The 11078-nt window shown below is 38.8% G+C and overlaps 3 protein-coding genes across 3 annotated transcripts; 2 read left to right on the plus strand and 1 right to left on the minus strand.

Moving 5' to 3' along the window:
* Window positions 1-11: 11 nt before the first annotated feature.
* On the plus strand, window positions 12-7378 carry Gp210 (Glycoprotein 210 kDa). Its single transcript, XM_064139263.1, has 2 exons — window positions 12-307; window positions 1076-7378. The coding sequence occupies exons 1-2, from the start codon at window positions 129-131 to the stop codon at window positions 6645-6647; spliced, it is 5751 nt and encodes a 1916-aa protein (XP_063995333.1). The 5' UTR covers window positions 12-128; the 3' UTR covers window positions 6648-7378.
* Window positions 7379-7701: 323 nt separating this feature from the next.
* Window positions 7702-9574, minus strand: LOC135172863 (translocon-associated protein subunit beta). Its single transcript, XM_064139297.1, has 4 exons — window positions 9421-9574; window positions 8777-8921; window positions 8134-8448; window positions 7702-7978 (listed from the first exon to the last, which is right to left on the minus strand). Exons 2-4 carry the CDS (start codon window positions 8918-8920, stop codon window positions 7862-7864), a joined length of 576 nt encoding a protein of 191 aa, XP_063995367.1. The 5' UTR covers window position 8921; window positions 9421-9574; the 3' UTR covers window positions 7702-7861.
* A 323-nt stretch (window positions 9575-9897) lies between these two features.
* On the plus strand, window positions 9898-11074 carry LOC135172865 (BLOC-1-related complex subunit 8 homolog). The gene is made up of 2 exons (XM_064139298.1): window positions 9898-10095; window positions 10246-11074. Exons 1-2 carry the CDS (start codon window positions 10032-10034, stop codon window positions 10722-10724), a joined length of 543 nt encoding a protein of 180 aa, XP_063995368.1. The 5' UTR covers window positions 9898-10031; the 3' UTR covers window positions 10725-11074.
* The last annotated feature ends 4 nt before the right edge of the window (window positions 11075-11078 follow it).

An 11078-nucleotide genomic window follows, 5' to 3' on the forward strand; every position in this document is an offset into this window, starting at 1 on the left:
GTAAACTGAAACTAAATTTTTTTACCCCACACTTTCTGATTGAGAAACTCCTCTCTTCGAAGCTTTAACGTTTGTGTCCATCCATAAGGCCGCCAAGTTTCTCCGCAAACACATGTAGCCAAAAAATTATGGCGGTAGTCAATATATTTCCAAAAAACGTTGTATTTACGTTTTGTATTTTAATTTATTCAATATTTTCCACTGCGGAAACATCACGATTAAACGTTCCCCGTGTGTTGCTACCAGTTTTCAACAACTTCCCAGTCAACTTTACTCTTGAAGTCACCGAGGGAGGTTGCTACCAATGGTAATCATCCAGAATAATTCATTCTGTTTTCATTTACATTGTAATTATTTCTGAAAATCCCTTTTGGGTCAGACAAATTTATGATAGATGTCAGTCTAGAACTGCATGCACTCAAAAAATCGTAAATTCATCTTCACTTAACAAATGGTATTATTCTATCCATGTTGATCATCTTAATCCGCCAACTCAAGCTGATGATTCAGAAATAAAATAGGCAGTATGGGTCGTATGTAGGGGTTAGCATGAGGTCATCTAGGCTTGATGTTTCCCATATTTGCATTATTTGTCTGGATACTGGGTTTGTCCTTGGCCAATGGATTCAGTTTTTTTTATGTTTCCGCTAATATTCCCATTTTGGGAATCGTTCAATCCAGGAATTATTAATTTAGAATTAATTACTCGTGCATAAAATCTGCTTATTCCACCTCAATAGGGTCAGTGCCATACCTTTTGCTAAATTATTACTAATTGTAATTCTATGTTTTGTTTTAATAAATTCCAATCCAGCAAGCCGAGATGATCTTTCATAAAATGAAGTATACAATGTATGTCTTAAATAAAATTATTTGCTTAGGTATCCCATATTGCCCCTTGGCCAGGGAAGTCAGTATATCTTTATTCTTCATTGCTAGCTATTCTCATTTTTATCACGAAGGTCTTCTATCAACTAAATTGTCAATTTCGAAGTGGATCCGTATCTTCAATTTGCTTTTTCTCCTATTTTTGGTTGAGTCTCTATTAACAAAAAATTTTTACCTCATAAAACAGGTCAACATCACGTCTGGATGTGGTTCACCTCATCCCCATGAATGAAAATCCAGACAGGACCTGTTCCTCCGCTGTTCTCGTTCAAAGTATATCCAGAGAACTCACCAGGAACACGGCCATTGTTCTGGCAGAAGATGTAAACACAGGACAATTCCTCAGATGCGATGTTATCGTGGATGCAATATATTCGCTGAATCTGGTAACAACAACGAGAGAATTGTTCATCGAGGAGGCACCAGAGGCTTTCGAGGTTCGAGCATACGACGAGCAAGGAAATGAATTCACAACCCTTGCTGGGGTAAAATTTGAGTGGAGCATTGGGAATGGAGAGAGGTTTAGTGTCCAGGGGGATATTGGCAACAGCATACTCAGGTTTATGACCTTCCACGAATCGCCTTACGAGACCCCCTCGACTATTGCCATGTTGGATGGCACCGGGAATCAAGGGAGCATTATTCTGTTAGAAGGCGTCAAGACAGGTACCGCCAAGGTCGAGGCAAAACTCCCTTATTCTGAATATAAACATGTTTCTCCGGTAGAGGTTGAACTCATTGTTGTTGCTAATTTGATTATTTTACCGACCGACGTTACCATGATGGCGTTTGATACTCTGAAGTACAAGATTATGCAGGTGCATCAGGGTCGTTTAGAAGAGATAAAACTGCCATCGAATCAATATTACGTCGTAGCTGAAACTCCCGCGATTGTCCAAATTGATAACGAGCAGGGCTATGCCTATGCCCTTCAAGAAGGGAGATCCAAGGTCCTGTTACACGATAAAAATGTCAACGAAGAATATGGAATTGTTTTGCCCACTGCCACAGTCCATGTGAATGCTGTCGAGTACATTACAATAACAGTATTGCCTAACAGAAACAGGGGAATGATTCTGGGCCACACTCACGAAATTATAGTTGAATTATTTGACGCCAAAGATCATAAATTTCACATCGGCGAAGGTGTGCAAGTCTCCGTTGAAATTGATCAGAAATTCTTCAAGACCGTTAGTGTCACTCGAAATGGTACTCACATCATTGGAGTCCCTATTGCCTGTGGCACAACAACTGTTGAGGGGAAATTACATGGAGTAATTAATAAACGTGGAAAAAAAATTGCATTGCCGACACCCCTCACTGCAAAAGCTGAGTTGGTGATTCATACACCAGTAGTCGTTACTCCTCAAGTTTTGGCTGTCCCTTGGGAACCACAGAGCAAAACTAGATTTGACATTGCCCTGAAAGCAACTGGAGGTGATGGCACATATGTCTGGTCAACGCGAACTCCCTCAATCGCCTCAGTAACCCAGAACGGTGTTGTGAGAATCCTCTCCCAAGGTTCCACCGACGTGATCGTCTCCATGGCACGCAACAACTACAACAAAGATCGAGCCAGAGTCTACGTAATGCCTCCCACACGTCTTGAAATCATCCAATACAATATGGATGCAGCTATAGGGGAGCCAATCCACCTCTTCATAGCTTTGTATGGAAAGATTCAAGAAGATGGGAAAGAAATTCCCTTCACCGACTGCAGAGACACATCATTCGAGGTCCACATCACTGAATCCAGCTTCATCCGTAACGTCACGGATTTTGTCCAGCCTATTGGCATTGCCTGCACGACATTGACTGTAATTGGTACCTCAGTAGGATCATCAAGCATCACCGTCGCCTACAATGCCAATGGCCAATATCTCACCGATAACGTAACCGTCTCAGCATATCCCCCACTGATCCCCATTCATCCATCAAGTGGTGAGACTCTTTTGGCTGTTGGATCCTCTCGAAAAATCATCTTCAAAGGTGGCCCCCAGCCTTCCACGCAGAAACCTCAAGGATTTACTCGTGAATTATCAATATCTGACGAAGAAATAGTGAAAATTTCAGAAATCGACAACACAAGTGGACAATCAGACGTAGCAATCTTTGAAGTAATCTGCAGAAGTCTGGGAGACATAATCTTCACGTTTAAAGTGTCCAACGAGCCATTGCTTCCCAACTGTCGAAGCACTGGTGCCTCATCGACTGTCAGAATAATCTGTGGAAAACCCAGACATATCTACCTCCAACCAGAGTTCAAGGACAGCGACAACTGTCCCATTATGAACAACCCTGACACGGTGATGGCACACAATGATAAACCACTTCATCTCAATGTCATTATCAGGAACGACGATGGGAGACGCTTCGATAACTTCACTAGTTTGAATGTAGAATGGACACTGATTCCCTCTGGAGTTGGAACCGTCGAAATTACGAGTGGGATTCTCGAGGAAACATTTGTAGATTTCAATGTAGTCCTTCCTAAAAATCATTATCAGACAGTACTTCCGAAGAAGCACACAGGGACGCTGACTATAGCTGCCAGAGTAACTGATTATCAGAAGTACATCCTAGCTAAGCTAAGAATAGCTCCAGAATGGCCACCATTCCCAGTGACCACTGAAAAAGGAACCCTAGTCACTCCGAAGATATTGGCAGAGATGAATATTGTCCTAGTGACGGATACGATTATCAGCCCCAATAAATTGAAAATCCTGAATGATCCAAACGTCAAATACTCTTTACAGGTGAGCCAAGGCTCAGGATATTACGAATTCATCCTCAGTAGTGATGACATTGCAGATGTAAGGTATGCAGAGCCCACGAAAACTATCAACATCATTCCAAAAAAATCAGGAACACTTCAGATTGCTCTAGTAGACCTCTGTTTGGCCTCTCCTCCAGCAGTGGCTGAGATTGATGTTCAGCAGTTAGCTGGGATCGAAGTGGAGAGTGTCAAGAAAGTTGAAAGAGGTCGATGCATACCAGCAACTATCAGATTATTCGACACCAATGGAAATGTCATCCAGTTACCTTCACTGGAATCCTTTGATATTCATGCAGATATAGATAATTCGTTAATAGACATCAAGAAGTTATCGCCGAGTGATCAGGGCGAGCCCCCCTATACGAAGATCCTCTATATGATTCATGGAGTGGACGAAGGATTTTCCAATGTCATTTTTTCCAGCGGTTCAGGTGATCAGGAGATCAGAAGTGAATCGTCATCTATCCAAGTGTTCTTGCCTCTCAGGATCACCCAGAGAAACATCACAGTTCTCATTGGAACGATTTATCAGTTGATGACGACTGGTGGACCTTCCAATGCAGCAATAGAATTCACTGTTGACCATGACGATATTGTGACTATTCATGACGCTGGTATTTTCGAGGGAAAGGAAATTGGAAGCACTAGAATCTCAGCTAGAGCTGTTGGCTTTGATTCCAGGGGCAATCGAGTTGTTTATTCCGAGGATCACGTGGACATTCATGTAGTTGAACTGGAAGGTGTGAAAATAGTCGTTCCTACATCCAAAATCAAGGTGGGAGCTACGATTCCTCTCTGGGCATTTGGAATTCCTGATAACCTGACGCCTCTCATCATCGGATCTATGAAGTCTCAGTTGATATTCACTTGGTCTACTAGTGACCCCAGTTTATTAAATCTCCATAACATGTATGAGGGAACAGGAATTAATATCAGATATCAGAACGAAGTGACACTTCGTGCTAAAGCCCTCAAGCCGGGGATTGCTACAGTCTATCTCAATGTAACAGTTCCACTGAAGAGTCTAGCTAGTTACAAAGACGTGGTCACCTTTGGAACGTCCATGAAGATCGAGATAATTGAAGAGTTATCATTAATACACCCAGAATTCACCACTGGTGCTCCAGTCATTCTGATGACACCTCATTCAAGTCTGAAATTAAAGACCAATAGAGATCAGCATGGGGTCACCACCTACAAAATTCTGATGTCCGGACAATCTGGAGAGTCTGAAGATTCGAATGCCTTGATAACATCCAAGACAGTGACCGTTGACAAGAGTGGACTGATTAAGTCAGGAGAATCATTAGGGAGAACTGTGATATCAATAACGAATGTGGAAGCTTATAATTTAAAGCAATCACTGACGATCATGGTGGATGTTAAACCCATCCACTATATGATGTTTTCGCTATCGTCGAAGGTCCAAATCAGATCTGGAGAAGAACTGAATATTCTCCCTAAAGGAATGGAACTAAATTATATTGTTGAATACTTTGATACCATTGGAAGTAAATTTCACGCGGCTGAGACCAATCTCAATACAATATCAAATCGAGGGGATCTGGTGTCATTCACTTCCACCGGGAACAATGATATATCCGTCAAATTTCATGAGACTGGAGAGCTAGTTGCCAAGATTTATAACGAGAAATATCCGAACGGTATGTTCGATTACGTTCACATGATGATAGGCGATATCATCTTTCCAAGTAAAACCGTATTGACTGTTGGTGACGTCGTCTGCTTCTCGATGCCTCTATTGTCCTCAGAAACTGGTGATCCTGGTTTTTGGAGATCCTCGAATCCAGATGTTCTGACAGTGGATTCAATAACGGGAATCGGAAGGGCGAAAAATCCCGGACAGACGATTGTTAAACACAGCTTGACGACGGATAAGCAAGGAGAGATAGAAGTCAACGTTCAGCCTATCTCCAAAATATCTCTTGTCTTCCTCAGAGGGAAAAATGTAACAGGGAATGAAGTGTTCAGTGTTCCTCTGGTTCTGAAGAGCAAGGACGAAGGAATCAAGGAGAATAATGTTCTGGCCAGAGGTCTGGGTGGCTGCAGGACTCGTTCTGATTTCGTCCTTGATCAATTTCCGTTCACCTGTAGCGTTGAATTCACTTCGACGACTTCTGTCAACATCAAGGATGTGTTCATTGCGCATCCCAGTTTTGATATAGTCTCTGGATTTTATTATTGCGACGTTATCCCAATCAGTGACCCCACGCTGATGTCAAGCACTTTGGAGATGAAGATTCAGGTTAATGCACAGACTAGAGAAGTCGAAGGAAAACCATTAGAGATCCCATATCTTCCAGCTGTTTTTGTTGGCTCCAGTGATGTCGTTTTTGTTCAGGGGGCAGGTCAGACTGCCATTTCAGTGCTGGAGGTTCATGGACTTCCTGCGGTCCTGGAATACGTTCATATGGAGGCGCCTGAAGGAATTGCCATTAGCTCCAGGGAAATAGTGGGTAATAAGCTCATATTCAAATTGAGATTGATGCACAATGTGGAGAATATGCAGGGACAGAGGTTGCGAATTTTTAATGAAATCACGAAGCAGAATGTCTCGGTGATTGTTAGAACATCCAGGTATGAGGATTATGTGGCTATTTCGGGTATTCATTGGCTGGATTATTTGTACTATCACAGGTATACATTTATCACTTTCCTTGTTCTTATTTTGACAATTGTTTATGTGTGGAAGAGACGGATTTCTAGTGTTGATGTCTCGGTTTTGAATACTAGTGTTTTTGCGGATAAATATCCACCGCCGTTGAGACACTCTCCAAATCATACATTGAATACGTCGTTCAATGAATCTGCCGGGTCTAGTCCTAAGAGAAGTCCTGAGTCACCTTTGAGGCCTTTTTCGGCCTTTGTGCCGGTTTATGGAGATCCTAGGGGGTTCTATACTCCTAATGGGAGACGAAGAGTCTCGCTCACTCCGTTATTTGAGGGGGCGGAGAGAGGGTGAGGTGAAACACTTGTGATAATCAGATGATTCTAGGAAAGTGTGGGGATATAATCAATCTTTTTCGTAGAAAATCATTAAATTTTGTAGCGTCATATGTACAGGTTTATTTTGCGTTTGAAAACCGAAATATCACAAATATTTCTATAGAATAAGTTTGTACTGTTTCTGTGAGTTTTAAAAATTTTCTATAGATAATACTTCATCTACAGCCATTGTATAATTTAAGATATATTTTTTTACGTAATTAACGGCCAGCCATAATTCTTACTGGCTCACGAAGAGACGGTTCAATTAGTTATTTCAATTCTCAATATAAACACCAATACACCCATTTTTCTAAATAGACTAGCTATGAAGAATGTTTCATTTGACGTATATTATGTTTTTTTTTTATTGTTTTAAATAATATATGATATTACTAATTTTTGTAATACGTGAAGCGAAATATTCTTGGAGAACAAAACATCGCAGACAGATTTGTATTTTATAGAAAAATGATGTTTAGGTATTTGATACCATAATACACCACGTGTTCATATAGTACTTAATGACTATCTTTAAGGTTTTCGGGAGTTAAGGGAATTGTCGAGAGTGAGAATGAAAGTATGTGTGAACACGTGAGATAACTTGTGACTGAATTTAATACAACTCTGAACGAGTGATTGACGGGTTCATTTTTGTGAATATACCTTGTTGTACATTCTTAATAAAAAAATATGAAAATTACCAAAGGGTTCGTTTTTTGGTTGAAAAATCCGTTAATTCTGTCCAGGAGTAACTTTTTTTTAATACAAAAAAAAAATCTAGATTGCTTTATTTAAAAAGTAAATTTCCGGTCTGTCGAAAGTCTTCACATCCTCACAGTTGTTCACATTTTTAACAATTATCTATATTTTGTCAGGAATTCTGCCACTAAATATTTTGAGCCATTTTCAGCTGAAAAGAATCGAACATTTCAGAGTAATTTTATTGCATTGAATTTCCTTTTATTACGTACTTTCTTTTTACAATGAAGCAAAAATTATTTGCATGATAATAATAAACTCTAGAGTCATTTTTCACTCTTTATATATAAATAAATTTTATTAAAAAATGTCAGGCAGTACAGTCACACGCTATCACAATCATCCAGTATGTATATGAAAAAAATTCAATGGGATCTTTATTTCTGTAGTTATTGTTGTTTACGTTATTTCTGTACAATGGAAGGTTTTTCAATGTTTTTTCGAAGCTTTTGCTAATTTTTCGTATTTACTCTTGCTCGAGTACCACAGAGCAAAGGGAATCGCCAGCGAGGGGAGGGTCATTACGGCGAAGGCTGCCCAATCGATCTGAAAGAAGTTTTCACATGCATAAAAGGATTTACATTTGTGTTGGGTAAAAAAGCTTGAAAAATATAGAACTTGGTTTTTTATACCAGTTATTGTTTAGAGCCACATGGACTTTACTAATTTTTCCAAGACATTTGAGAGAAAACGAAACTTACCACATGGGATGAGAATTTCTTGGCATAATCTCTGTAAGATACGATGACTCCTTCTCCTGGTGCGCTGCTGACAGCGACTTGAAGTCTTGGTGCATCCTCAGTGCGACGGTAGAGCACTTCAGCTGAAGTAAAATTGAAGTAACCGAATTTCCTTGGACGAACGACTACTGTGTGGCTGACGTTGCTGTTTGGCGGAACACGATCGATTCTTGCATTCAATTCTCCGCTCACATGAGCAAAGTTGTCTGGATGGAAGGAATTATCGGTTATTTCAACCTCGAGAGCGGCGGCACTGCCAACGTTGTGAACTGTGTACTGAAAAAAAATTAAGAAGGTTTCAGGATCAATTTTGATAACTATTCAAGTATTGATTTGCATCCTCGGGTTTTCTCAAATTGTTTAGTAGATTTTAATTTTCATACCCAGATATTACTCTTATGAATAATTGACAACGTGATTTTTCAGTCTTTATTAAGATAATTGAATGATTAACTGTATCATTAACTACAAAGAGCAATAAAACCGTTTTGATCCTATTTAAATCTTAATTAATGTCTCTTTTTCTCTTACAATTTTTCCAATGGTTATAAAAATGGATTAATCATTGCAACGAAGAAAAATAAATTAAGGAAGCAAGTCTTACCTTAACAATGATATCCATATTTTCTACTAGGTATTTATTGAGAATTTGTTTAGCAACCAACAATCTAGCTGCTTCAGGTTCCTCATCTGCACAAACTGTCACCAGGAGGGTGACAACCACCAGAGAAAAAATGTGGAATTTCATCCTGGAAAAATGATCAAGAAACAGTCAATAAAGAATTCAATAAAAAACAATAATAGAACTCGAATGTAATAATGATTTAATGACACCTGGTGATGGTTCATGTTGAGTTTGAATCTCACATGCGTTTCAAATGACAGCACCTGCTGACAATTGTGTCAATTGACAATGGCAATGTGAAAACTCGGTGAAAATAAAGCGATCGAAAATTAAACAATAATGTCGTGGTTTTGGACAATTTTCCCTATAGTTTACATTTTGTTTAGGAAGTTTTCATCTTAAAATTTAGAAAAATTTTGTGCAACAGAACTCGGTTACTGTCATATGTTGGATTGTTCCATCAAAAGTTACCAATAATTTTTGATGGATATTGTGCAGATGAAAATCGGAGTAAATATATCGGATTTATTGTATTGGAAACTTACGTCGGATTAGTCGAATGTTGGGGATTAATCTGGGAGTGAATACGTTATAATATTCAGTTATTATACATGAATACTCACTTGAAATAAGAGAGATAATTCCAACCGCAAACACCAATGGAGCACTGACGAAACTATCGGTCACAGTCAATCTGAAAATGTTGGTTAAAAAGCTGCCAACTAGCGCTTTAACTGTGCCACGTTTCGGCGCTGAAACATATCACCTGGACCACGCATAACTTCCGTTTCACATTCTGAATCCGGTGCGATGGTCCAGCGCGGGAAAATCGAATCCCTCTCTTCCAACTAGACATTTTTTAAGTACTATTTTTTATTAATACCAATGATGTGGTAGCAGAATGTAATCTGTGAACTTTTTGGTGTACTATGTGACATGATAAAAATAATATTTGTCGATCCAAGTAAAGAAAAGTAATTTTATTGCCTGAATGGAAGAGAATCAATTCTTTTGATAATTCACTTTTTTAATCAAAATGATTCCTAACAATTGGTGGAAATGATTTAAGAGGATGTTTTTTCTTATAAAAACCAGGCATTTATTGAAATTTATCAATTGCTAAGGGCAGACGTATTTTACCGACTGAAGAACAAATGTGACGATAACATTTGACCTGGATTGCCTCTATTGCCGTCGAAATTTTTACAAAATAAAATTTTTTGTTGATAATTAGATGTTAGCAATGTCAGCTAAAGTTTATCAAACCGATCATGAGTTGGAGACGCGGGTGAAAAAAGGTTAGTTTATTTATTTATATAATCAACCCGAATAATCCGCGATTCTAACCTCAAAGCGCTCGAATAAATCGCAATTTTAATATCATAAAATAATAAAATAATAATAATTTTCAATAACATAAAATAATCAATGACTAAATTGCTTTTCAGCAACTGAAAGGGTATCTGAGAACATGCATATAGTTGCTAACGAGCCATCGTTAGCATTCTATCGGTTACAGGAACACGTTAGAAAAGCATTACCCCCCATGGTGGAAAAACGTGTCGAGGTACTTGCACTTCAACGACAATTGCAAGGGCGTTGTTACGACGTTGAATATGCTGTCAGCGCTGTAAAAACAATGCAAGATGCTGAAAAAAGTTTTGGTAATACGATAGAATTCATCAAGAACGCCATACACTTCAAGCAGCAGTTGAAATTTGAGGAGCAGAGGAGAAATAAAAAGGATGGACAGAGGGATTCTATGTACAAGAGATTGTCTGCACACATTCCTACACTCGATCAACTACCCCACTTTTCCGATGAAATATCGGATGTTGTTAGAGAGACTGCAAACCGTGTGGAATCACTGGTGAATCATGCCAGGCATTCCAATGAACTACAGAGAGCTAATACTACGCACAATTAACATTAAGTCAATTATTTTGATGTGCATATTTGTTTTTTGTGAAAATAACCGATAATGGAGGGAAAACCATGGGACTATCAGATTCCGTGTAACATTATGCATGAGAAATGGCTTTAAAAATTAGTTCACATGTTACGATGAGGCGATCGGAGATTTACTTCATTGTTTTTAAAAACTCCAAAGAATTTATTTATAGACAATCATCCATGTCTCGACTGTTTTTATTTCTCTCTGATGAGGTCGTGAATACCTTGAATTTTTTCAATGCAGACAGTAATTAGCAGGTGATTCAACAAGTATTTTATTGTAGTATAATAAATTAATAGCGAATAAATCGAAATATTATATTACTTC

This window comes from Diachasmimorpha longicaudata, chromosome 2 (genome assembly GCF_034640455.1).
Source record: "Diachasmimorpha longicaudata isolate KC_UGA_2023 chromosome 2, iyDiaLong2, whole genome shotgun sequence".
Classification (NCBI taxonomy): domain Eukaryota; kingdom Metazoa; phylum Arthropoda; class Insecta; order Hymenoptera; family Braconidae; genus Diachasmimorpha; species Diachasmimorpha longicaudata.

What these genes read in the sequence shown, in the direction of transcription:
- Gp210 (XM_064139263.1), top strand. Translation starts at nt 129, where the DNA reads ATGGCGGTAGTCAATATATTTCCAAAAAACGTTGTATTTACGTTTTGT. An exon ending in GAGGGAGGTTGCTACCAATG is followed by an intron (nt 308 to 1,075) that starts GTAATCATCCAG and finishes CTCATAAAACAG; the next exon opens with GTCAACATCACGTCTGGATG.
- LOC135172863 (XM_064139297.1), bottom strand. Translation starts at nt 8,920, where the DNA reads ATGAAATTCCACATTTTTTCTCTGGTGGTTGTCACCCTCCTGGTGACA. An exon ending in ATATGGATATCATTGTTAAG is followed by an intron (nt 8,449 to 8,776) that starts GTAAGACTTGCT and finishes ATTTTTTTTCAG; the next exon opens with TACACAGTTCACAACGTTGG. An exon ending in AGAAATTCTCATCCCATGTG is followed by an intron (nt 7,979 to 8,133) that starts GTAAGTTTCGTT and finishes AACTTCTTTCAG; the next exon opens with ATCGATTGGGCAGCCTTCGC.
- LOC135172865 (XM_064139298.1), top strand. Translation starts at nt 10,032, where the DNA reads ATGTTAGCAATGTCAGCTAAAGTTTATCAAACCGATCATGAGTTGGAG. An exon ending in GGAGACGCGGGTGAAAAAAG is followed by an intron (nt 10,096 to 10,245) that starts GTTAGTTTATTT and finishes ATTGCTTTTCAG; the next exon opens with CAACTGAAAGGGTATCTGAG.